The sequence below is a fragment of the Apis cerana genome, linkage group LG2, assembly GCF_029169275.1.
Source record: "Apis cerana isolate GH-2021 linkage group LG2, AcerK_1.0, whole genome shotgun sequence".
Lineage (NCBI taxonomy): Eukaryota > Metazoa > Arthropoda > Insecta > Hymenoptera > Apidae > Apis > Apis cerana.
Genome location: NC_083853.1, coordinates 137,832 through 160,811, shown reverse-complemented (window position 1 = coordinate 160,811; position 22,980 = coordinate 137,832). Strand labels below are relative to the sequence as shown.

General features: G+C 19.3%; 2 protein-coding genes across 4 annotated transcripts; one reads left to right on the top strand and one right to left on the bottom strand.

Moving 5' to 3' along the window:
• Positions 1-2,292: 2,292 nt before the first annotated feature.
• Positions 2,293-13,650, bottom strand: LOC107999569 (U2 snRNP-associated SURP motif-containing protein). Of its 2 annotated transcripts, XM_062071994.1 has the most exons (20): positions 13,471-13,650; positions 13,237-13,276; positions 13,006-13,122; positions 12,828-12,924; positions 12,304-12,618; positions 11,885-11,949; positions 11,645-11,810; positions 10,560-10,723; positions 9,974-10,033; positions 8,583-8,626; positions 8,372-8,476; positions 8,072-8,299; positions 7,714-7,956; positions 7,390-7,576; positions 7,125-7,308; positions 6,797-6,930; positions 6,471-6,559; positions 6,183-6,342; positions 5,965-6,116; positions 2,293-4,631 (listed from the first exon to the last, which is right to left on the bottom strand). In XM_062071994.1, the coding sequence occupies exons 2-20, from the start codon at positions 13,258-13,260 to the stop codon at positions 4,352-4,354; spliced, it is 2,814 nt and encodes a 937-aa protein (XP_061927978.1). In that variant the 5' UTR covers positions 13,261-13,276; positions 13,471-13,650; the 3' UTR covers positions 2,293-4,351. The 2 variants fall into 2 exon arrangements, with proteins under 2 accessions (XP_061927978.1, XP_061927979.1); XM_062071995.1 differs by lacking the exon at positions 13,237-13,276 and having other exon boundaries at positions 13,471-13,641.
• A 394-nt stretch (positions 13,651-14,044) lies between these two features.
• On the top strand, positions 14,045-20,120 carry LOC107999576 (E3 ubiquitin-protein ligase MSL2). 2 transcript variants are annotated; one of them, XM_062072157.1, is made up of 5 exons: positions 14,045-14,794; positions 17,487-17,650; positions 18,119-18,313; positions 18,628-18,943; positions 19,949-20,120. In XM_062072157.1, the coding sequence occupies exons 1-4, from the start codon at positions 14,215-14,217 to the stop codon at positions 18,898-18,900; spliced, it is 1,212 nt and encodes a 403-aa protein (XP_061928141.1). In that variant the 5' UTR covers positions 14,045-14,214; the 3' UTR covers positions 18,901-18,943; positions 19,949-20,120. The 2 variants fall into 2 exon arrangements, with proteins under 2 accessions (XP_061928141.1, XP_061928140.1); XM_062072156.1 differs by having other exon boundaries at positions 14,074-14,794; positions 17,487-17,722.
• Positions 20,121-22,980: the final 2,860 nt, after the last annotated feature.

Genomic DNA, 22,980 nt, shown 5'->3' with positions numbered 1-22,980 from the left:
TATGGAAAACTACAAATTATATAAAATGATAATAGAAGAAGATAGTGAACATGAAAAAGAAATTAAAACAAGAAAAAACCAGTAGTTCAATAATATCAAAAAATAAAAAATAATCTATTATATTGTATATATATATTTTAATGTGAAAAAATTTTAGTATTATTAAAATTGCAGAATTTATTTCTGTATAATCAATTTATATTATTATATGATGATAATTTAATATTTTATTACAATTTAATATGATAATGAATTTTGAATGTTTTTTATTGTATAAAAAATAATACATAATATTTTCTTAATATAAAATAAATTAAATATAATTGATTACAATACATATAATTGATTGAAAACAATAAATGTGTATTTATAAAAACTAAATAATATAAATAAATATGTAAGAAAGTATAGATGAAATTACATGAGCATGGAGGATTTTGCAATAATTTTTTTATAGTCTTACATAAAGAAAATATATATTAAATAATCAATTAAGTTTTGTATTATATATTATGCATATAAATATTTAAAAAGAAAAATAGAAATAATAAAAGAACAGATTAGTTTACAACAAAATGATAAGATTGAAGATGAGGAGGAAGAAGAGGAGAAAGAAAGAGGAGAAGGAAGAGAAAAAACAAAAAGAAGAAGAAGAAGTGAAAGATGAAGAAGAGGAAGATGAAGAGGCAGAAGAGGAAGAAGAAGAAGAAGTTAAAGATGAAGAAGAGAAAGAAGATAAATATAAAACCTATGGAAAATATGATAACAGATGATAAAAGAACAAAGAAGAATATTAGAAGTAGAAAATGAAAAATTGATAAAAATAAGGAGAAGGAGAAGTTCATAAATTTGCGAAGGAAAAGTAATTGATAAATTTGAAGAAGAGGAGCAATTGATAAAAATAAGGAAGAGGAGGAATTGATAAAAATAAGGAGGCGGAGGAATTGATAAAAATAAGGAAGAGGAGGAATTGATAAAAATAAGGAGGCGGAGGAATTGATAAAAATAAGGAGGGAGGAATTGATAAAAATAAGGAGGGGGAATTGATAAAAATAAGGAAGAGGGGGAATTGATAAAAGTAAAGAGGAGAAGGAATTGATAAAAGTAAAGAGGAGAAGGAATTGATAAAAATAAGGAGGAGGAGGAATTGATAAAAATAAGGAGGAGGAGGAATTGATAAAAATAAGGAAGAGGAGGAATTGATAAAAATAAGGAAGAGGAGGAATTGATAAAAATAAGGAGGAGGAGGAATTGATAAAAATAAGGAAGAGGAGGAATTGATAAAAATAAGGAGGAGGGGGAATTGATAAAAATAAGGAGGAGGAGGAATTGATAAAAATAAGGAGGAGGAGGAATTGATAAAAATAAGGAGGAGGAGGAATTGATAAAAATAAGGAATAGGGGGAATTGATAAAAATAAGGAGGAGGAGGAATTGATAAAAATAAGGAAGAGGAGGAATTGATAAAAATAAGGAGGAGGAGGAATTGATAAAAATATGGAGGAGGAGGAATTGATAAAAATAAGGAGGAGGAGGAATTGATAAAAATAAGGAAGAGGAGGAATTGATAAAAATAAGGAGGAGGAGGAATTGATAAAAATAAGGAGGAGGAGGAATTGATAAAAATAAGGAAGAGGGGGAATTGATAAAAATAAGGAGGAGGGGGAATTGATAAAAATAAGGAGGAGGAGGAATTGATAAAAATAAGGAGGAGGGGGAATTGATAAAAATAAGGAGGAGGAGGAATTGATAAAAATAAGGAGGAGGAGGAATTGATAAAAATAAGGAGGGGGAGGAATTGATAAAAATAAGGAGGGGGAGGAATTGATAAAAATAAGGAGGGGAGGAATTGATAAAAATAAGGAGGGGAGGAATTGATAAAAATAAGGAGGGGAGGAATTGATAAAAATAAGGAGGGGGAGGAATTGATAAAAATAAGGAGGGGGAGGAATTGATAAAAATAAGGAGGGGGAGGAATTGATAAAAATAAGGAGGAGGAGGAATTGATAAAAATAAGGAGGAGGAGGAATTGATAAAAATAAGGAGGAGGAATTGATAAAAATAAGGAGGAGGAGGAATTGATAAAAATAAGGAGGAGGAGGAATTGATAAAAATAAGGAGGAGGAGGAATTGATAAAAATAAGGAGGAGGAGGAATTGATAAAAATATGGAGAAGGAGGAATTGATAAAAATAAGGAGGAGGAGGAATTGATAAAAATAAGGAAGAGGAGGAATTGATAAAAATAAGGAGGAGGCGGAATTGATAAAAATAAGGAGGAGGAGGAATTGGAATAAATTTGAGGAAAAGAAGGAATTGATAAAAATATGAATGAAATGAAAAATGGAAGAGAAAACATAAAGAAAATAAAAATATTGATGAAATGAAGCAAAAAAATCAAATAGGAATTGAATAAAAAACAATATTAAAAGAAGAAAAAGAAATTGGAGATTTTGATGATACTGAATTGATTGCAAAACTAGAAGCTAGCTATGGAAAACTACAAATTATATAAAATGATAATGAAGAAGATAGTGAAAAAGAAGTAAAAACAAGAAAAAACCAATAGTTCAATAATATCAAAAAATAAAAAATAATCTATTATATTGTATATATATATTTTAATGTGAAAAAATTTTAGTATTATTAAAATTGCAAAATTTATTTCTGTATAAACAATTTATATTTAATATGATAATGAATTTTGAATGTTTTTTTATTATATAAAAAATAATACATAATATTTTCTTAATATAAAATAAATTAAATATAATTAATTAAAACAATAAATGTGTATTTATAGAAACTAAATAATATATATAAATATGTAAGAAAGTATAGATGAAATTACATGAGCATGGAGGATTTTGCAATAATTTTTTTACAGTCTTAAATAAAGAAAATATATATTAAATAATCAATTAAGTTTTGTATTATGTATTATGCATATAAATATTTAAAAATTTTTTACGAATAAGTAATATTCGTAAAGTGTTCGATGCCGATATTAATTAAATTTTTTAGGTTTATGAACCAGGTGCAAGTAATGGATACATAGCTTTTTTAATTATGGTAACTTATATTATATATGAGGTAAAATTATTTTCTAAAATTTTACCTTTATAATGTTATTTTGAAAATTATTAATAAAAAAAATACTTAAAAAAATTTTGTATAGCTATTAAGAATAATGTACATAAAAAAAAATAAAAGAAAATAAAAAATAATGAAAACTTTTCTGAATTTAATTTTAATTAATTCTTTAATAAAAAATAATTATTTATTTTTCGATTTGAAAATAAAAAGAATACTTGATTGATAAGTGAATATTAATTTTTTTCAGATGATTAGAAAGAAGTAACTATATATTAATATTACATTTATATTAGAATTTATTTATTTATATTATTTTTTATAATATTATATATAGTTTATTAGAATTAATTATTACTCATAAAAAGATAAAAATCCGGCAATATTTTAATTCTCTTAACTTTCGCAGTTAAATTTATAGCATCAATTTCAATAATTAACTTATTAAAAAAAACTTATTATATTATTGTGCATTATAATTATTTTATTGTATTGCCATAAAAATATATTACATAAAACAAATATTTCAAAATAACGGGGATGCAAATTAATTTTTAGGAATTATAAGATCCACGTGGAGATGAGATCACAAACCATAATGAAAGTAATTTTGGCAATAATATTCTAATTCTGACTATAATTTAGTCCAGATTTGAATTAGATCATACAACTTCCTTGCTATTTATTTACGACTCCTATCATTAATATGATGATTCCCCCACTATTAATCGTGCTTTATCTAATATTGAATATATATATACAATTATATAAATTTCTAATCTTATATTATATTTACATTCCAAGAAATATTATTTAAAATCTAGCAATAAAAATATTTGATCATGTTTGAAATGATCTTAATTTTACAATAGATCAATTCTTGTGACATGTTAGATATTTTGTAGATATTTTAAGTTCATTCATATGAATTAATAATAATTAAACTACTATAATACAAAAAATTATATATATAAATAGAATTATTTTTTTATTATAATTAAGAATCAGTATATTTTTCCATGTATTTGTCACATATCATTGTATATATAAACAATTATACATATAAAGTGAATTAATTTAAGGAAAATTGAAAAAAAGAGTATCTAAATATTTAAAAAAACATAAAAGTATTTTGTATCATCGAATTAGTATTGCAATAACTAATTTTTTATAACAATAACATTATTTTTATAACGCTATTTGTTTTTTAATTCTATTGACATGTATTTCTCATAATGTAGAAAATATAATGTAAAATAATTTAATATTTATGCTTATGCCTATATTTGCGTGGTGATGGAGAAGGAGGACTATTAGCTCTATGTTTTGAAGTACGTGGTGGAGGTGGTGGTGACAATGATGGTGATCTACCCCTTCTTTTTCTGTCATTTCGTTCATTAGTAGGCGATCTACGAGATACTCTGGATGAAAAGGAAGGCGAAGGTGTTCGTCGAATACGTGGTGGTGATGGTGTCACTGGAACCCGTTTTTTATATGGTGATCGTGATCTACGTTTACCTCGCGGTGATCTACTACGTGATCTGAAATTTATTTTATAATATGATATAATATAATATAATATAATATAATATAATATAATATAATATAATATAATATAATATAATATAATATAATATAATATTTATAATTATAATAAATAATATTTTTTATATCTAAATTTAAAATTTATAAACTAACATTTTATAATAATCTATTAATTTTTTTAATTATTTTATAAATTACTGATCTATAAATTGATTGTTATAAATTGGTTGTTATATTTGAATTAATTCTGATAATTTCATAAAAATAATATTTTAAGTATATACATGTTAATAATTAATATTAATAATATTAAGTATTTTTTTTCATGATTTTAATTATTTTATATTTTTTTAAATAACATATGTTTAATTTTATATTCTTATAATATATAATATAATAAATTAAAATAATATAATGAAACAAATTTAATGACATAATATAAATATGATATATTATATTATTACATGTAATTTTAAAATTATATAATTTATATCTGAAGTATCATTTAAAAATTACTTAATGATATATTATAATATAATATAATGTAAATATAAAATATTCAAATACAAAGAATTTCATTAAAATTAAATATATAAATTGGAAGAAATATTTTATTGCAAAAAATGGAAAATTTTTATGAATAATTTTTATGAATGTTTTAAAGATATTTTTTAAAGACATTTTTATGAAATAATCAAACGATGTTATAATATTTTATAAATAATTATTTTTACAATACAATATTATATAAATATTATAAAAATTATATAATTTATATATAATTATTACATAAAATTATTATATAAATTTTATTATGTTATTATAATAATTATATAATAAAAATTATATATAATATAATTTTATAGTATAATATAATATAATATATATAATTTTTATAATATTTTAAATATTTTTATCTAATTTTTATAGTATAGTAAAGTATAATTGTAATTCTAATTATAATTTTTATTCAGTAAATTCAAACAATTTACTGCATGATGACATTTAACAACTTTTTTTTTAATATTTTAAGAATTATTTTAAAAGGCAATTGATAGAATTTTATTATTAATATTATATTTTATTATATTGTAAAAATATAGTATCAAAATGTGAAAAATGGTTTTTAATATAAGACATTTAAAATATTTTTATGATATTTGTAATACCATACGTCTTTAAAACAAAAATGTCTGTAATCAGAGATAATAAAGAATATTATTTTAAAATATTGAAATCCATGAGTTTAAGAAAACAATATTATATAATATTATATATGTATACAATTATCTATTTAAAAAAACAATAATTATTATTAAAAATATTTACCTATATCTATTACTTTTAGAAGATGGACTTGTTGAATTTCGTCTTCGATCTCTATAATGGTTTGGAGATTCTGGAGTTGTGCTTCGCTTTTTTTCTCTTCGTCGTTCATCATCACGTTCTTCACTTTTTACATCTTTCATCTCTCTTTCACTCTAATAAAAATAACTTATGATATAATTTTTTCAGATTTTAAAATTATTATAATAAAAAAATTTTACCTTTCTTATGAGTTTCTTTCTATAATGTTCTACTTGTCCTTGAATTGTCATACCAGATTTTAATGTTCTTCTACCACTTTCTAATTCATCTTGATATTGCATTATTTTAACTTCAATTTCACGTAGTCGACTTCGTCTTTCTTCATTATAATCCCTACCACTATCAAATTGAAAAATGAAATATAAAGAAATATATAAAGATTTTATATATTTGATTTAATTAACATGTTTATGTTGAAAAAATAAATATATGTTTATTAAATATATATATATGTATATATATATTACCTAGAATCCATACTAGTATCTTGAGAATTCGAATCATCATTTTGACCTAATTCTTCCCATTTGCTAGTTGTCATAGCTTGTGCTTCAACCTAATATAACAAAATAAACTATTTTATAAAACAAAGAAAAATACAAAAGTCATATAATATATATTATTAAAGAAATTAATTTATTATTGTTTAAAACTATTAAAATTTATATTTATGTGAATAATATTTATATAAATTTTAATTTTTATATTTTTTTTATTGTCATTGATAATTATAACTTGAATCCAATCCATCCTTAAAGATTGGAAGGTTTTCTTATAAATTAATTATTTTAACCTGATCAGGATCAACAGTTTCCCAACGAGATGGTACAAATCCTGCAGGAATAGATGGTTTTTTATCATCTTCTTTACTTTGTACATTTGAAGAATCATCTTCATCCATAGGAACACCATCGATATCTTCATCCACTGAAAATAATAAAATATATAATATATAATATTATAAAAAAACAGTAAATATATAAAAATATATATATAAATATAGAATATCATGTTGAATTTAACTGTAACAAGTTATATGTAAATACACTATTTAGTAAATTTTATAAAATGATTAAGAATAAATATGTAAAATATATATATTTAAATATATATATTCTTACTAGGTACACCATCAATGTCATCATAATTAGTTGTTTGTGGTGTTAAACCATGTTTCATAGCACCTTTAAGAAGAGCTGCACCATCTAATGGTACTCCATCTAAATCTTCTGTACCATCTCCATCTACATCTGATAAAGGTGCTCCATCAATATCTTCATCATTTTCAGGTTCTGGTTCATCTACCTATAAAAATAAAATTACTTTTTATTATTATTTTTTATTTTTATTTTTTTTCTATGTTTTTTATAAAAGGATTAAATTTACTAAAACAAGCCCGAGAAAAGTGTTTTGTAATTTAACAAGAAAATCTCGTGGATAAACTGCCCAATCTTCCCATGCTCTAAACATTCTCATTACACGAACTTTAAATCCTTCTGCTTTTAATCTACTATCAAATTGTTTATAAGCTTGATGAACTTCATTAAATATATCCAAAAGTCGAGTTTCAAATCTGCATTAGAAATACATTTGTTAATAAATATTAAAAAATCAATGAAATTTATATTAATTATACATTTAAATATATATAAATAATATATCATATAATTTTGTTATTTAAGTTTGTTATATTCTAATCTATTAACTTACGCTTTACGATAAATTGTAGCATTATTTACTTTTACGCCACAGTTATGTAATATATCGGATATAAGATATAATCTTGCAATTTTTTTATTAACAGGAGTTTGTAATATTGATAATGATTCCGAAATACAGTCACAAATTTCTTCTGCTGCTTCAGCATGTTCTATACAAAATACCATTGCTTCTGCAACTTTTATTCTTTCAGGTGATATGTTTCGTAATAAATCTTCTAATCGATCTCGTTGGCTATAAGTATCAATTTTAAAAATAATTTTTATATTTTTAATTTTTATTTTTATTTTAAATATTAATAAATAAAAGATTATTAAAAATACAATATAAATATAATAGTTATTTATACCTGTTTGATAAACTACCCCTTCTAGGTTCTTGTCTTTCTTCCATTTCAATCAATTCATCAGGCATTCCTTGTGTCCATGGATTAATAGGAGGGGGTCTCCACACACTTCCACCTTTAAACATTCTAAAATCTTCAGTGCGCCATTCTTTTTGTCCATCTCCTTGTAATATAGAATATAATTTCCATCGATAATAAATATGCGCTGGAGAATAATTTTCAAATAAAAATCTACAATTAAAAAATTATTATTTAAATATAATATATTAGAAACATTTTATAATTACATGAAATTATACAAACCTAAACATTGGATTATTTAATTCTCTATTCATGATCATTGCTTCAAACATAGGACCTTCTCGAATTACAAATTCTACCATTCTATGTATTAACATTACTAAATTTCTATAAAATAAAATTTTATTTTTAATTTTTATAAATCAATATATATTATTTAATAAGAATCAATATGTTTAATATTTATATTTAATTAATAAAAATGAAAATATACCTTTCTGTAGGAATAACCACTTTGACAACTGCATTTTGTAAAACCTATGATAATATTCATTACAGTGCAGCAGTTAATCGAATATTTCAGTCCAAATTGATTCATCCCAAGTATAATTATCATCAATTCAGTATAATGTAATTTGTAACAAATAAATTACAATAAATTTTAAAGTGCTAATATACATATAATTATTTATATATATAATAAAAATAGTATATATTATACATTTTTATATTTATTTATAATAATGTTAAATTAATAAATATTAATAAAAATAATAATAATATTAATAGAGATTAATATTTAAAAGTAATAATATTTAATTAATAAAACATTATCAATAAAATAATTATTAATTATTTATTTTTAAACTAATAACAGAAATTAAGAGTAAATAAAACAGAAAATATTATTATTATTATTAGATAATAAATTAATATTTTTTTGTAAAAAGAATAAAAATAACATTAAAAATGATCTAAATTTCAATTTTTTGAATTATGTAATAATATATTTGATTACTGTGTTATTTTTGTATATTTATAAATTTTGAGAACATAAAAAGCAATATATTTATATGGAAAATAATATATGTCAATGCAATTGTTTTTTGACATTATTATAAACTAAAATTATAAATAAGTTTATGTAATTTTAAAATAAAAAATTAATAAATATTAAAAATTCAATAATAGAATTGTAAATGTATTATTATATTTGTAAGAATTAGCAAAAAAAAAAAATCTAAAAAAAAAAATAAAATTCTCTTTACAAGTTATCAATATTTTTTTGTATTGTCTTTGTACTTCTGTAAGATTAGTGATATAATATATATAATATACATATATTATACTATAACTATATATATATATGACTATATATAGTTATAGTATAATATACTTTCTTAAATATTTTAATATATATTATAACTTTTATTATAATTATAACTTTCTTAAATATTTTAATTTGTATTTAATTATTTTTATCAACAATAGCTTATTAAATTATTGAAAAATCTTTCGTCTTTTTTAATTTTATTTTTAAATAATAATATGATAATTCATATAATAATAATATCATACATGGAATACTTAATACATTCAAATTGTTTCCAAATAATGATGATAACTTTTACTCAATTATTATATTTTCTATATTAATTTTTTAAACTATAAATACTATATACAATATATAAAAAAATTATATATTATTTTATTTTAAAAGTCCAATTTTAATTTCAAATAAAATAAATAAAATGCATTTTATTTTAAATATTATTTCGTTTAATATATTATTTTAAATATTAATATCAACTTTAGATAAAATATTTGTGAAATTATAATATTTTTGAATAAAATTTAATTTTTTATCAATAGAAAGAAAATTACCTTTTCAAAATTTTCTTTTTCCTGAGGATCTGCTGTTTGAAGATTACGAATACGAGGTATCTATAATCAAATTTATAAAATTATACAAGTTTACATTTATTTTTGTTATATATTTCTATTACATTATGATAATAATTATATTATTGTAATAATATATTATAGTAATTATAATAATTATTAATCACTTAGATAGATAATATTAATAAAATATACTTATATATATTTTTATATATATATATTTATAAATATTAGTGATTTATAATATTTTTAATTCATTTAATAATAAAATATATAAAAAAGATTAAAATAAAAAATAATTATAGTTAACAACATAATTAAAGATTCCACTTTATGAGATTATTTTGAATAAATAATTATAAGTTATAAGTTAATAATTATAAGTAATTATAAATTATAACAATAAATACGACTTTAAAATAATTAAACAAATAAATTTTATAGCAATTGAATAATATTATAAATCTATCAATACTATATTTATACTAATTATTGTATTTTTCTAATTTTTTTAATTTATATACATTTTATATATATTATTTTCATAAATTTTATTAACTTTATATACCTTATGTCTATCACGGCGATGCGGTTGAGCATTAAATGGAAGACCAGATGGAGGTGGTGGTTGTGTAATTTCCATTAAAGCAGGTGGAATATAAATGGGATAAGGTGGAATTGGAACACTTTTTCCCCAGCCCAATTTCATTTCATACTGCATTATATCACGACCTAATTTACATTATATAATGTTATATTATAATGTTATAGAATGTTCACTGTTTATGTTTAAAATTTTTTTTTATAAAATATAGTAGATTTCTAAGAAAAAAATAAATTTTACTATCTTTATATATATATATATAATATATTATATATATAATATATATACTTATACTATATATAAGATTATAAAATTATAAGATTTTTATAATTAAAATAGATATTTTATCATTATTTTTATAATGAGATTATAAATGTTTTTCAACTATATTTATAAGTAATTATTATTAATAATATTATATGAAACAAATAAATTATTATATTACAGAAATAAATTCAATTTCTAACACTTTTTTATTTAAACAATATAAAGTTCAAAGATATTAATATACAAAAACAACAAAAAATAACAAATTATATGATAATAAAATTTTGTATATTCAATAATAAACTTGTTATAAAATTTTCAAAATATTTACTTAATTTTTATGTATTTAATATAATTATAATATTATATTTTTAATTTTATATATTATATATTAATATTATATATTTATTTATAACATATTTATAATTTTATATGTTTTAATTCCTCATATTATACATTATTGATTTCATCTTAATGATATGTTTTCATACATTAAATATTAAAATATGTTAAAAATTATAAATAAAATTATAGTCTCATTATTATGTGAAATTATGACAAATGAAAATATTTTTAGAAAATATTTTAATTTGAATTTTGGAAAACTTTTTATATAGAAAAAATTTATTTTCTTCTATCTAAAATTTTATTTTATTAAAATAAAAATATTGTTTTGTATATTTTCTTGTTTTTTATATATTAAAAATTTACATATCAAAAATATAGATAATAGGATAAAAGAAATGTTTTATATAAGTTTTATAATATGATTATTTTCTTACCATTCAGATTTTTTAATGCTCGTTCTCCGTCCTTACGACTCATAAATGCAACAAACCCACAATTTCTTTGTCTGGCTTTTTCTTCATCACTGCGTGGCCACATAATTTTAATGCTAGCCAATGGACCATATTTGCCAAATATTTCCATCAATTGTTGTTCTGTAATCTATTATTTACAAGAATAAAAAAATTTAATTCTATATAAAAATTATAAAATTATATTTAAACTTGATCTTGTACCTTTGGATTTAAATTTCCCAAATATAGATTAGTAGTATTAGGATCTCCATTGTCAAATGATCCATCTACAAAAAAGAATGTTTTTATATTTTTTATATAATTTTTACATTAAAAAGGCACATAAAGGAAATTCTAGAAATGGGTATTGTTTACCCTCATAAATCAGGGCTAGGAGACGTGGATCATCAATAAGGTTATGTAGATTATTTTTTCGTGAATCAGGATATGAGGAAGTACAACCTAATGTATTTTAATAACAAATTTAAATTATTAATATAAAGAAAGAAATATCTATTTACACTATAACTTTTATTATAAAATAAAAGAGTGTAAATTCTTACCAGATTTATTTATAAAAAAAACTTAAAAATATTATTATAATTAAATTATGATAAAATATATCAATATTAAATTATTACCTTCAACGCATTTTAAAGCTGCCAACATTGGATCTTCTGATTGAGTAGAAATAACATTTTTCACTACACCTTTATATTTATGTCTTTCTTCTCGTTCTTCTTGTATCATTTTTAATTCCTCTTTGAATAATTCAAGGTTACTTTTCTTTTTTTCACCTTCTTTCTTCTTTTTTCCTAATCTATCTAATTTTCTTTCATTAGATCCTAATAATCTTGCATATTCTTGTGCTTGTTCAGCTGATGATCTGCTATCAACAAGCTCTGATATTTTTGATTGTGGCTTATAAAGTTTTCCTTTTTCTCTTGTATCTTCCTCTATCAAATAAATACATTCACATTTTATATAAAGATAAGCAATCGATTCAACTTAAATTACAAATTACTTATTACAGATTTCTTAAAAAAGTACTTCAATAATATTCAATAATATTTCTTATTTAACTGATAATTGATTTAATTTTGAAAGTTATAATTGATGTATATTTTATAATTAAAAAATATTTAGTTATAAAATAGATACTTACGTCGTTTGCCTGCATCATAAGTTCCTGCTTTTACCCAAACCTTACTAGTTGTTTTATTAGGCGTTTCTTGAAAAGTTGCTACAAATTCTTCAAATGCCTATATATATCATAAATAAGTATGAATTTATACAATTTTATTTATGTTTATAATAATTTCTTAATAAGTTAAATTACATACTTGAGCTGCAGCTTGTTCTTGTTCTTTCTTACGTTGTTCTTCTAATTCTTTTTTACTTAATGGTCTTTTACCCATTGTGCCAATAGAAAATGCTTTAAGTTTTTGTTCTGCTATTTGCTACACATTTTAAGTAACCATTATTTAAAACAATTATCATAGAATTGTAAAATATAAGATAAATTTATGATAATTTATCTTTATTAAAATAAAGATAAATTTATTTAGTTTTACCTTCATAATAGCTTTATCTGCCATTTGTAAATAATTTAACCTAGAACATTGACAATTTATAATTCTAGTAAATAATAATGATTTAAAAATTCTAAAAACTATTAAACATGTACTATTTACTTTTAAATAAAGAAATTTTTGATAAATTTAATGAAAAAATTTATAATTAAATTTAAAAAATTTTATATTATTCAAAAAATATTAAGAATTGTTATTAGTAAGAAATATTTATACCTTGTACGAGTCCTTGAAAAATATTTTTAAAAGTTTTTATAATTCATTATCACATATAGTTTACTGTTATACTTCCAAAAATATATGTATTTTAGGACATTTTACATTAAAGAATTAAATAATTATAATTTACATACATATCCTTTTCTCACACTTTGATAACTATATGATATATGAATAATCATATATAATAAAGATAGAAGATATGCATCACTTTTTTACTTTTGAAGTCATATAATAAAATAATCTATTACATATTCATGTAATTAAATGATATCTTTTCTAAAATATTTTATTTTAAAATTAATTAATAGTTTAAATAAATATGATATTATATATATTAATATGTTATTTATAATAAAAATAAAAATATTTTATATAATTTATAATACATACATATTAATAATTTATATTTTTTATAAACTATATTAAGTTTGCATAATTAAAAATATTCATTAGAAATTCAAAATGTATATTTTGAAAGTTTCATATTTAATCATTTAATTGTTAATTTGTTGATATTTTTAATAATTTTTCATTAGAGACTTTCCTATCTAGTAAAATGTTTTAGTTGAAGTAATTCAAGAGCCCCCTATAAATATCATAGTAAATACAAATGAAAGAAAATTAAATATGGCGGATATTTTGTTTGTGTGTAGTGATTATGTTCTATTATCTTGTTTAATTAACTTTCCGATATAACTATACGTATTGCTTGTGGAACTCTTCAGAGTTCAAGAAAGAATGAATGCCACAAGTCTTTACGTATCAACGTGTCGGTTAGTTTTACAAGCGGATGCTGATGATCCAAATTCATGGACAGATTTATATAGGCTAGTTCCGTATTTGCGACAAAGTTTAAGTTGTACTGTGTGTTCAAATTTGTTAATTGAACCTCATACACCAACTGAAACTAATTGTCAACATCATGTGTGTCGTGGATGTAGAGGTGGACGTAAGAAATTGAAACCTTCGTGTGGTTGGTGCAAAGATTATGACAAATATATTGAAAATGTTCAATTACGAATATTGTTACAGTGTTATAAAAAGTTATGTGAATATTTGACAAATACAAACATTTATCGAAGTTTAATACTTTCAGTGTCCTCTAATAAAACAGCTAATAATGCATCAGCTATTGGTGCTAGTAGCCTTATGGAACTTATCCAAGAGGGTTCTGGGTTTAAAGATGAATTTAAAAGTACTGCAGGCTTGTCAAAATCTGCATATAGTATTTTACCATGTGTTTATACAAGTACTACCTCAACTCAAACTCAAGGAAATACTATACAAAATTCTGAAGCAGTGTCACAAACTATATCTGGTATAGTATATAATATTTACTGTAGCTATAAATTTATTGATCATATTATATTTTTTAATATATAATTACAATTAGAAAATTAAAATTAGAAAAATTAGAAAAAATAATTTAAAAAAAAATTTATTTAAAAATATTTAAAAATATACTGTATATAATAAAAAATAATATATATAATATATATATAATAAAAAAAAATTTTATTATATATATATTTTTTTAATATTTTACATTTTCCTATTATTTTTATTTATTTTTTATATGATACGTAAATGAATTAATATTAAAATTTTATAAATATTCAAATTTATTTCAAATTTCAAATTTTTTCATCTAAATCTGTAATATATTTATATTTTATAAGTAAAGAAAAATATAAAATAAAAGAAAAATGTTATGTAAAAATATAGATTAATTAAAATTTTATTAAATATTATAAATATAATATACAATAATGTATAATAAAATATAAAGAGACATTTTAACTTTTCAATAGATTTTTATGTATAGGAAATTTAAAAAAAAAATTATATATAATATATGTATATTATATACAATGATATTATAAATTAATGTTTATTCAATAATATAAAATTAGAATGAATTTTATAAACTATTAAATAAAGTTTTTTACTTCTTCTAACCTTATACTTAAGGATAGAAATGATCATTTTTAAAATATCACAATAATAGCTAGTAATTGTATTGATTATCAATATATTCTTGTTTATTTAATATATTAATATATATACATATATTAATATTTGATAGATATATGTATTATACTAATATATATATCTATATATATTACTGATATATATTATATATATTACTTATATTATATTATATTACTAATTATGACAATATATTATCACAGGTATATATTTTTTTTGTATTTCATATTTTTATTAAAAATTTTTTTAGTAAGGCTTTATAAGACCAAAGTTTATATAACATTTGTTTTGTCATATCTACTAAATATAGAGATTATTTAGATATAAGATTTGAAATACTCTATAAAAATTATTATATATTTTTTTCATAATTATCAATATATATATATTTTTCATGATTCATCATTTTCATTTAATTATGAATTTTTAATAATTATTAATTTTTTGTAAATATATAATTATAATAATAATAATTATATATTATATCTTAAACAATTAACAATAATAACAATATATAAAAATTCATAATTTTTTTCATATTTTTTATAATTTTTCATATTAAAAGTAATATAAATAATATAAATGATTATTTTTAAATAAAATATATTAATTTAAATAATAATTTTTTTTAAAGAATAATGTAAAAGAACTTGCTTCAAACACAACAATGTGTAATTATAAAATCAAAATAATAGATAAAATAAATGATTTATTAATTATAAAAATAATTATATAATTAAATACATATAAAGAAATAAGATATTATATAAAATTTAAATATTTTATTAAAATAGTATGTATTAATCAATGTACATAAATACAAATCTTTTAATATTGTAAAAGAATTGGTTAAACTCATGCTAAGACTAATAAAATTAAGATTTGAAAAATTTATTTAATGCTTTCTGCTTTTACTAAATATATTTCAAATATTTAGTGGAAATTTTATATTGTATTAAACTATAATCATTCATACTTTTATTTTAATTTTATTCCATTGCAAAAAATAATAAAGATATACATTACATTTTTTTATTGCTTATATAAATAATTTATATAAAATTTTACTAATTATGATATATTATGATATATTTTACTAATTATGAAAATAATATATTTTAATAATAAATTTTTTGTAATTTTTATTGAAAATTTTATTTAGTTTTTTATTATTATGTTTATATATTTCTGTTTTATTAAAAATTATTTTTATATTATTTATTATAGAGGATATTTTAAATAATATAAAATATATTATATACAAAAATTTCTTATAAAATCTTCATAATGAAAAAATAAAAATTTCTTCATAAGAAATTGAATTATTGCTGAAACAATTTCTCTACATAATATTCATTAAATTTGCAATATATTAAATGATCTTGAATTATTTAAATAAAATTTTTATTGTCTTATATAAAAGTTTAAAAGAAAAATGAATTTTATAAATATTAATTTAATTTCTTTAAAATTTAATAATTAATAAGATATTTGCAAAAATTATTCATAGTATTATTATTTATTGTTATGGTAAATATTTAAAATATATATTTTATATTTAATACTTACTAATAAAATATATAATTATTATGTAATTATTAAAAAGAAAAATTAAAATCAAAATATTGAATGATATAACGTGGATAAATTGTAAATTCTGTTCTTATTATCTATAAATATATAGAAACCAATAAATATCATTTTAAATATTTAAATAAATACTGTAAGGTAAGTAATGTATCAATACTTTTATAAACATTTATAATCAATTAATAATTTTAAGACATATTAAATTTAATATAAAATAGCATTTTCTTCAATATTATTTTTATATTAAAAGTTTCACTTTTTAATGAAATGCTTCAGAAATTATAAAATTTTGAAGTGAATAACATTATATGATTCATGTATTATATAATTTATTTGCATATTGATCATGTTAATAAATGAGAAATATATTGAAAAAAGAAAAAAATAATTAAGCAATTTTATTGTATAAAATTTATTTATATATTGTATAGAATCTCCTGCCATACGTACTGTATCAAATGGGTCTTCAATATATTCTGTGATGTATGCTGGATCTGGTAACAAAATAACAATAAAACGGAAAGCAGCAGCTGCAGATGATACAGAAGTAGGACAACAGGATATGGATGGAAGTCCACACAGCTCTGTAGGAGGGGTAAAATGTATTCCATCTTCCCACCTTAAATATGGGACCCCTTCTCAGAAAAAATCTTCAAAGGGCAGCAAAGTAATTTCAATAGATATTCGGTTAATCTTATGCCTTACAGGAAGTTTACATTGCACTATAACTTTTATTTAAATGCTAAATGATGTCCATCCTCGTTAATATTACTTGTAAGGTACAATCATATTTCTAGATTTGCATAACACTTAATGTAGATCATATTTAATTAACATTCTTTAATATCTTTCAATACTAACACTATTAGATCTAAATAATTTGAATATATATTTTGCTAGGTCCCATACCAAGATTAATGCAGATATATTATCAACTTTATATTATATTATATTTTTGTTTACATATTAAATATTTTACTTATTTCTGCATTAATCTATAATCTTCATTTTATTCAAATTTTCTATAATAGTTAAAAGTAAAAAAATATTTTACTTCAAACAGTCATCAGCTTTTAAAAAACCAAGGTCAAGTTCTGCTCGAAGTAAAAGAAAAGGATGTAGATGTGGTAACGCTACAGCAATACCTGGGAAATTAACATGTTGTGGTCAACGTTGTCCTTGTTATGTTGAAAGTAAACCTTGTGTTGAATGTAGATGCAGAGGTTGTAGAAATCCTCATACAGCAGATGGTTTAAAGGTAGAATTTATGGAATTATAATTAACTCTTTGTAAATAATTAATACATATACATATTTATATGTATTAATATATGAGTTTATATGAGTATTAATATATATGAGTTGGAAGATAAATAAATATAATTGATAATTCATTATATATATATAATATATATATATATATATATATATATTATCATCATAATGATAATTTAGTTTTATATTCATTTTCAAATTGCACTATTTATCTTCAAATTTCTTTCTTCATAAAGTTAAATTTATAAAATTAATTTTCCAAATTTTATTATGCAATGTAATTTATATTATATTTTAGATTCGACCACATATACCTGAATTACATAACTTACAGTTACAATTATCTACTTCTTTGGATTGTGATGCATTAAATTCAGATCCTTTAGGATCAGTATCACAATGCCTCTCAACTTCTCCAACAACAATTCAAGTATTAAATGTTTATTCAACTCCAAGATTAGATATTGATAATGTACCACAAAATCTACCTGCTGCCTTGTTAGTAGGAGAAGATGCTATGATAAGTACTGAAAGTGAAGCTGAAGACAGTGATATACAAATTGATGTGTGACAATTCAAGTGACATTACCAGATGTCATATATAATATAATAAGGTATATTATAAAAAACATACTAATGTTGCAATTAATTTTTTAAATAAGACACAATTCAAATTAAAATTCATATATAAATTAATAATATTATTTTTTTTTTAAATAAATTTTTAAAATTAGATTTACAAAACTTTCTTAAACACAGGATATTAGAATATTTGTGTGATACCTTATTTGATAATAAAGTTTCTATAAATCAAAACAAATGTAAAAATTAATCTCATTTATATGTCTAATGCACTTCAATTTTTTATATAAATTTATAACTTAATAAACCTTAATCAATATTTTTATATTTTATTATTATATTTTTATATATTAAATATTTTTAGAATATTTTTTTTGCTTTTTAGAATCTTTAGATCTTTCAAAGATATCCTATGAATATATATATTAATATTTTGTATATATTTTGTATTATTTATATATACATTTATATATATTAAAATGCATGCATACTTTGTTATAAATCATGAAATAAAGTTAAAATAGATTTCTTTAAAATATTATTTTTATATTTAAAAAATTATATGTATTAATGATGAGGGATAATATTATTTTTAAAATAGTTATTTGGAAAATAATAATGTAAAGATTTTATAAATGCAAATAATTACAAATTCAAAAAAAAATTATATTTTATTATTAGTAAGTTTTTTTAATAATATAATTTATTATAATTTTTAATTTTAAAATCATAATACTATAATTATAATAATTATAATAATTATAATAATATTATAATTATTAAAAAAAAATGTTACATGGCTAATTTGTTAATTAGATTTAAATCATCAATTAAGATTATAAAATTAATTAGATATTTTTCATATTTTACTTTAAATATTTTAAAAATATTATATACTAAAAATATTTTATTATTTAAGATTTGAATTTGATCCTATTTAGAAAAATATTAATTGCAACTATCATTTATAAAATGACACACATAGATGTAATATTTAAATTAACAAAATTAATAAATATTAAATTTTCAAATTTCAGAATAATCTATTCATTACTGAAATGACAAATTATGATTTATAATCAACAGTTACACTGATAAATAGCAAATATATTTTTATCGTTCATAAATAATCTGTGTATCGTGAAATTTTAGAAAATTTAGAATATTAAGTCTCTTGTAAGTATAAATAAATTTATTTCTAATGTAAAATGAAAATATTTTGTAATTTCTTAATATTGACATAATTCATAATTTTTAATGTAATTTTTTATGTTTTATGTTTTTGTTTTTACTTAATATTACATTCATATTACAATATACATCTGTAAAATTATATACATATATATGTGTGTGTATGTATATAGCATGTTTTAAACATGCTTACATATATTATACAAAAATTATTTTCATGCCAATATGCATATAAAAATTTGAAAGATTGAAGATTGCATTGAAGATTTTAAAGTATAAGATTTTATAATAATTAAGACTGCTATATCAGGTTTACTGTTTGGATTAATTCAGAAAAAGTTAAATAACGTCTCAAAAGTATTTATTGGGTGTTATTGGCAATGAATTTTATAATTGTTAAATATTTATGGATATATGTGATATAGATAAATATGAATATAATACGAATTTTCTTTACTATAAATTAAGATAATAATATCAAATTGAGAATGGTTGAAAGAAAATTGGTTTAATATATTATATAAAAATACTAAAAATTGGGAAAGTTTAAAAACATCAAATGTTCTTATAGTATAAAATTTGTATGATATAGGTGATGTATCAGTATGATATGAGTGAGATATAATCGAAATGAAAAAGATAAATAATTTTTAAAAATAATAGAAAAAAAAATTATAGTTGATAAATATAAAAATATTGATGTAGTATAATTATAAATTTATGATATAATATTTGTTATTAGAGTTTGAATTATGTTGAGATGTTATTATTTAAAATAAACGTGAACAAATTTATTATGTTTTAAGTTTATGATTTATTATTTAGTATGATTTTATATAAGTTTCATTAATATATTCTAATAATATAATCTAAATCTATATATCTATATAATTTATTTTTTTCTTTGTAATAGTCTTCTAATGTAATAGTGCAATATTATTTTTTTCTTTTAATTATGTAATATATTATTTGAATCTCGGTAATATGAATGAATGAAGTAAATGACGATTACATTTCAACTTTATTAAATTTAAGTCATCTTGTAATTTTTTTCTATTTTGAAAAATTAAATTACATTTTAATAAATAACATTTTGATATCATCAAAGAGATTCAAATTTAATTATTAAAGATTTCACGCGATTGCAAAAAATATTCCCAAAATACATTTGAGACATAAGCAGTAAGATTATTATATCAATAAGATTTATATAAATTTCAACTTTTCAAATTTTCTTTTTTGTATAAATTTATAAATTAATCATAAGCTCAATTGGTTTGGATCTCATTGATCCAAATATTTACTATTGAAATATTTTATTATGTCCGAGTTAATTTTTTTAGTACAAATAAATATTTTTTAAAACAATAATTTTCTAAATTTTCATATGTATTTTTTTCTTTAATTTTTATAAATTTTCATTCATTTAAAAATAATTCTTAAAAATGAATTTTTACTTTTATGTAATTTTATTATATTGTACGTATTTGAGTTATTATTTAATATTTTCAAAAATAAGTATATCCAAAATTAAGTATTACATAAATCATTTGATCGCAGAGAGATTCATGTAAATTCACTCATCAGCATCACAAAAATTGTAAAATTAGAAAAATTATAATTTTTCGATTGCTAGAAACGTAATTCGCACAAAAAAATGAAGTTATAAGAATTTAATTAGTAAATATGTAATTTGATAATAAATTTATGATTCGTATAACGTGCTGTTGTTTATATATTTGTTAATCATTTATATAAAAATTGTATGTTATAATATACATTAATAGATATTATCATAATTAATAATTGATAAACTTTTTTATTGCTAATTCATATAAATATCGAATGATTAAGAATGCAAAAAAAAGGGAGCAAAAAAATACTATAAATAAAATTCAGATGTAGATTTTAAATTTACAAAATTTGAGATCACATTTTAATTGGGAATAATAGAAGAGAAAAAAGTTAATTAAAGAAAGGAGAAAAAAATGATTCTATGTAATTGTTATATTGTCTACTAGATTTATCAGATAAAGTTCTTTCAGTATGTAATGTCATACCCTTATTTAGAAATAATAAAGGAGGAAAAGTTGGGAAGGAAATAATAATTTTTATTATTACCTATTAGAACATATATGTTATGAACATATATGAACATATAAATTTAAGATATATTTTCATATAATAATTGTAATAACGATCATGATTAATGTTCAAGTACGTTTTTATTTTTTTACTATTTCCAAATAAGAGTATAATGTTACATATTAAAAATCAAAACTTTAAATTTTATAAGTTATATAATTATATAGATATACAATGATAGCAACAGCAACAAATAGTGATCACTTTTTGTGATTGTAGATCAGATATTTTTTTGATCTAATATGTGAACAGAATTTAGAATGTATGAGATATTAAAAAAAAAGATTTAGTTTAAGAAAAATATAATCAATCGAAAAATTACATTTAAATATTAGATCTGACTTTCAATAATATTTATAAAAATGATATTTTTGTTACAATGTTTTTTTTACAAGGATGATAATATTTTTAATATTTTAAAAATAAATTCTATTCAAATTTATTATATCTGGAATAATGTCAAAATAAATGAATAATAATGCGATTCTTAAATAAAATTTCAAATGAAGATATATATAAATATGTTGTTATATCTTCATCATATATATTGTATATATTTATATATAAAATTCAAATACTATGAAAATATATTGCATATTGCTCATAGATTGATTTTTAAAATATGACAAAAAGAGAAAAAAATAGAAAGCTTTTCATTAAGAATAAAAAAAATATCAGATTCATTTTGAAAAAAATATAATTATTTTAATAAATAAATAAATATTAAATATAT

Excerpts from the sequence above, each read along its gene's own strand:
- LOC107999569 (XM_062071994.1), bottom strand. The coding sequence starts at position 13,260 with ATGGCAGATAAAGCTATTATGAAG. Across the intron at positions 12,619-12,827 it reads TTATGATGCAGGCAAACGAC|AGGAAGATACAAGAGAAAAA; the intron begins GTAAGTATCTAT and ends TTTATTTGATAG. Across the intron at positions 8,627-9,973 it reads AAAAAGAAAATTTTGAAAAG|GTTTTACAAAATGCAGTTGT; the intron begins GTAATTTTCTTT and ends ATATTATCATAG.
- LOC107999576 (XM_062072156.1), top strand. The coding sequence starts at position 14,215 with ATGAATGCCACAAGTCTTTACGTATCAACGTGTCGGTTAGTTTTACAA. Across the intron at positions 14,795-17,486 it reads AGTGTCACAAACTATATCTG|AATCTCCTGCCATACGTACT; the intron begins GTATAGTATATA and ends TATATTGTATAG. Across the intron at positions 17,723-18,118 it reads AATCTTCAAAGGGCAGCAAA|TCATCAGCTTTTAAAAAACC; the intron begins GTAATTTCAATA and ends TACTTCAAACAG.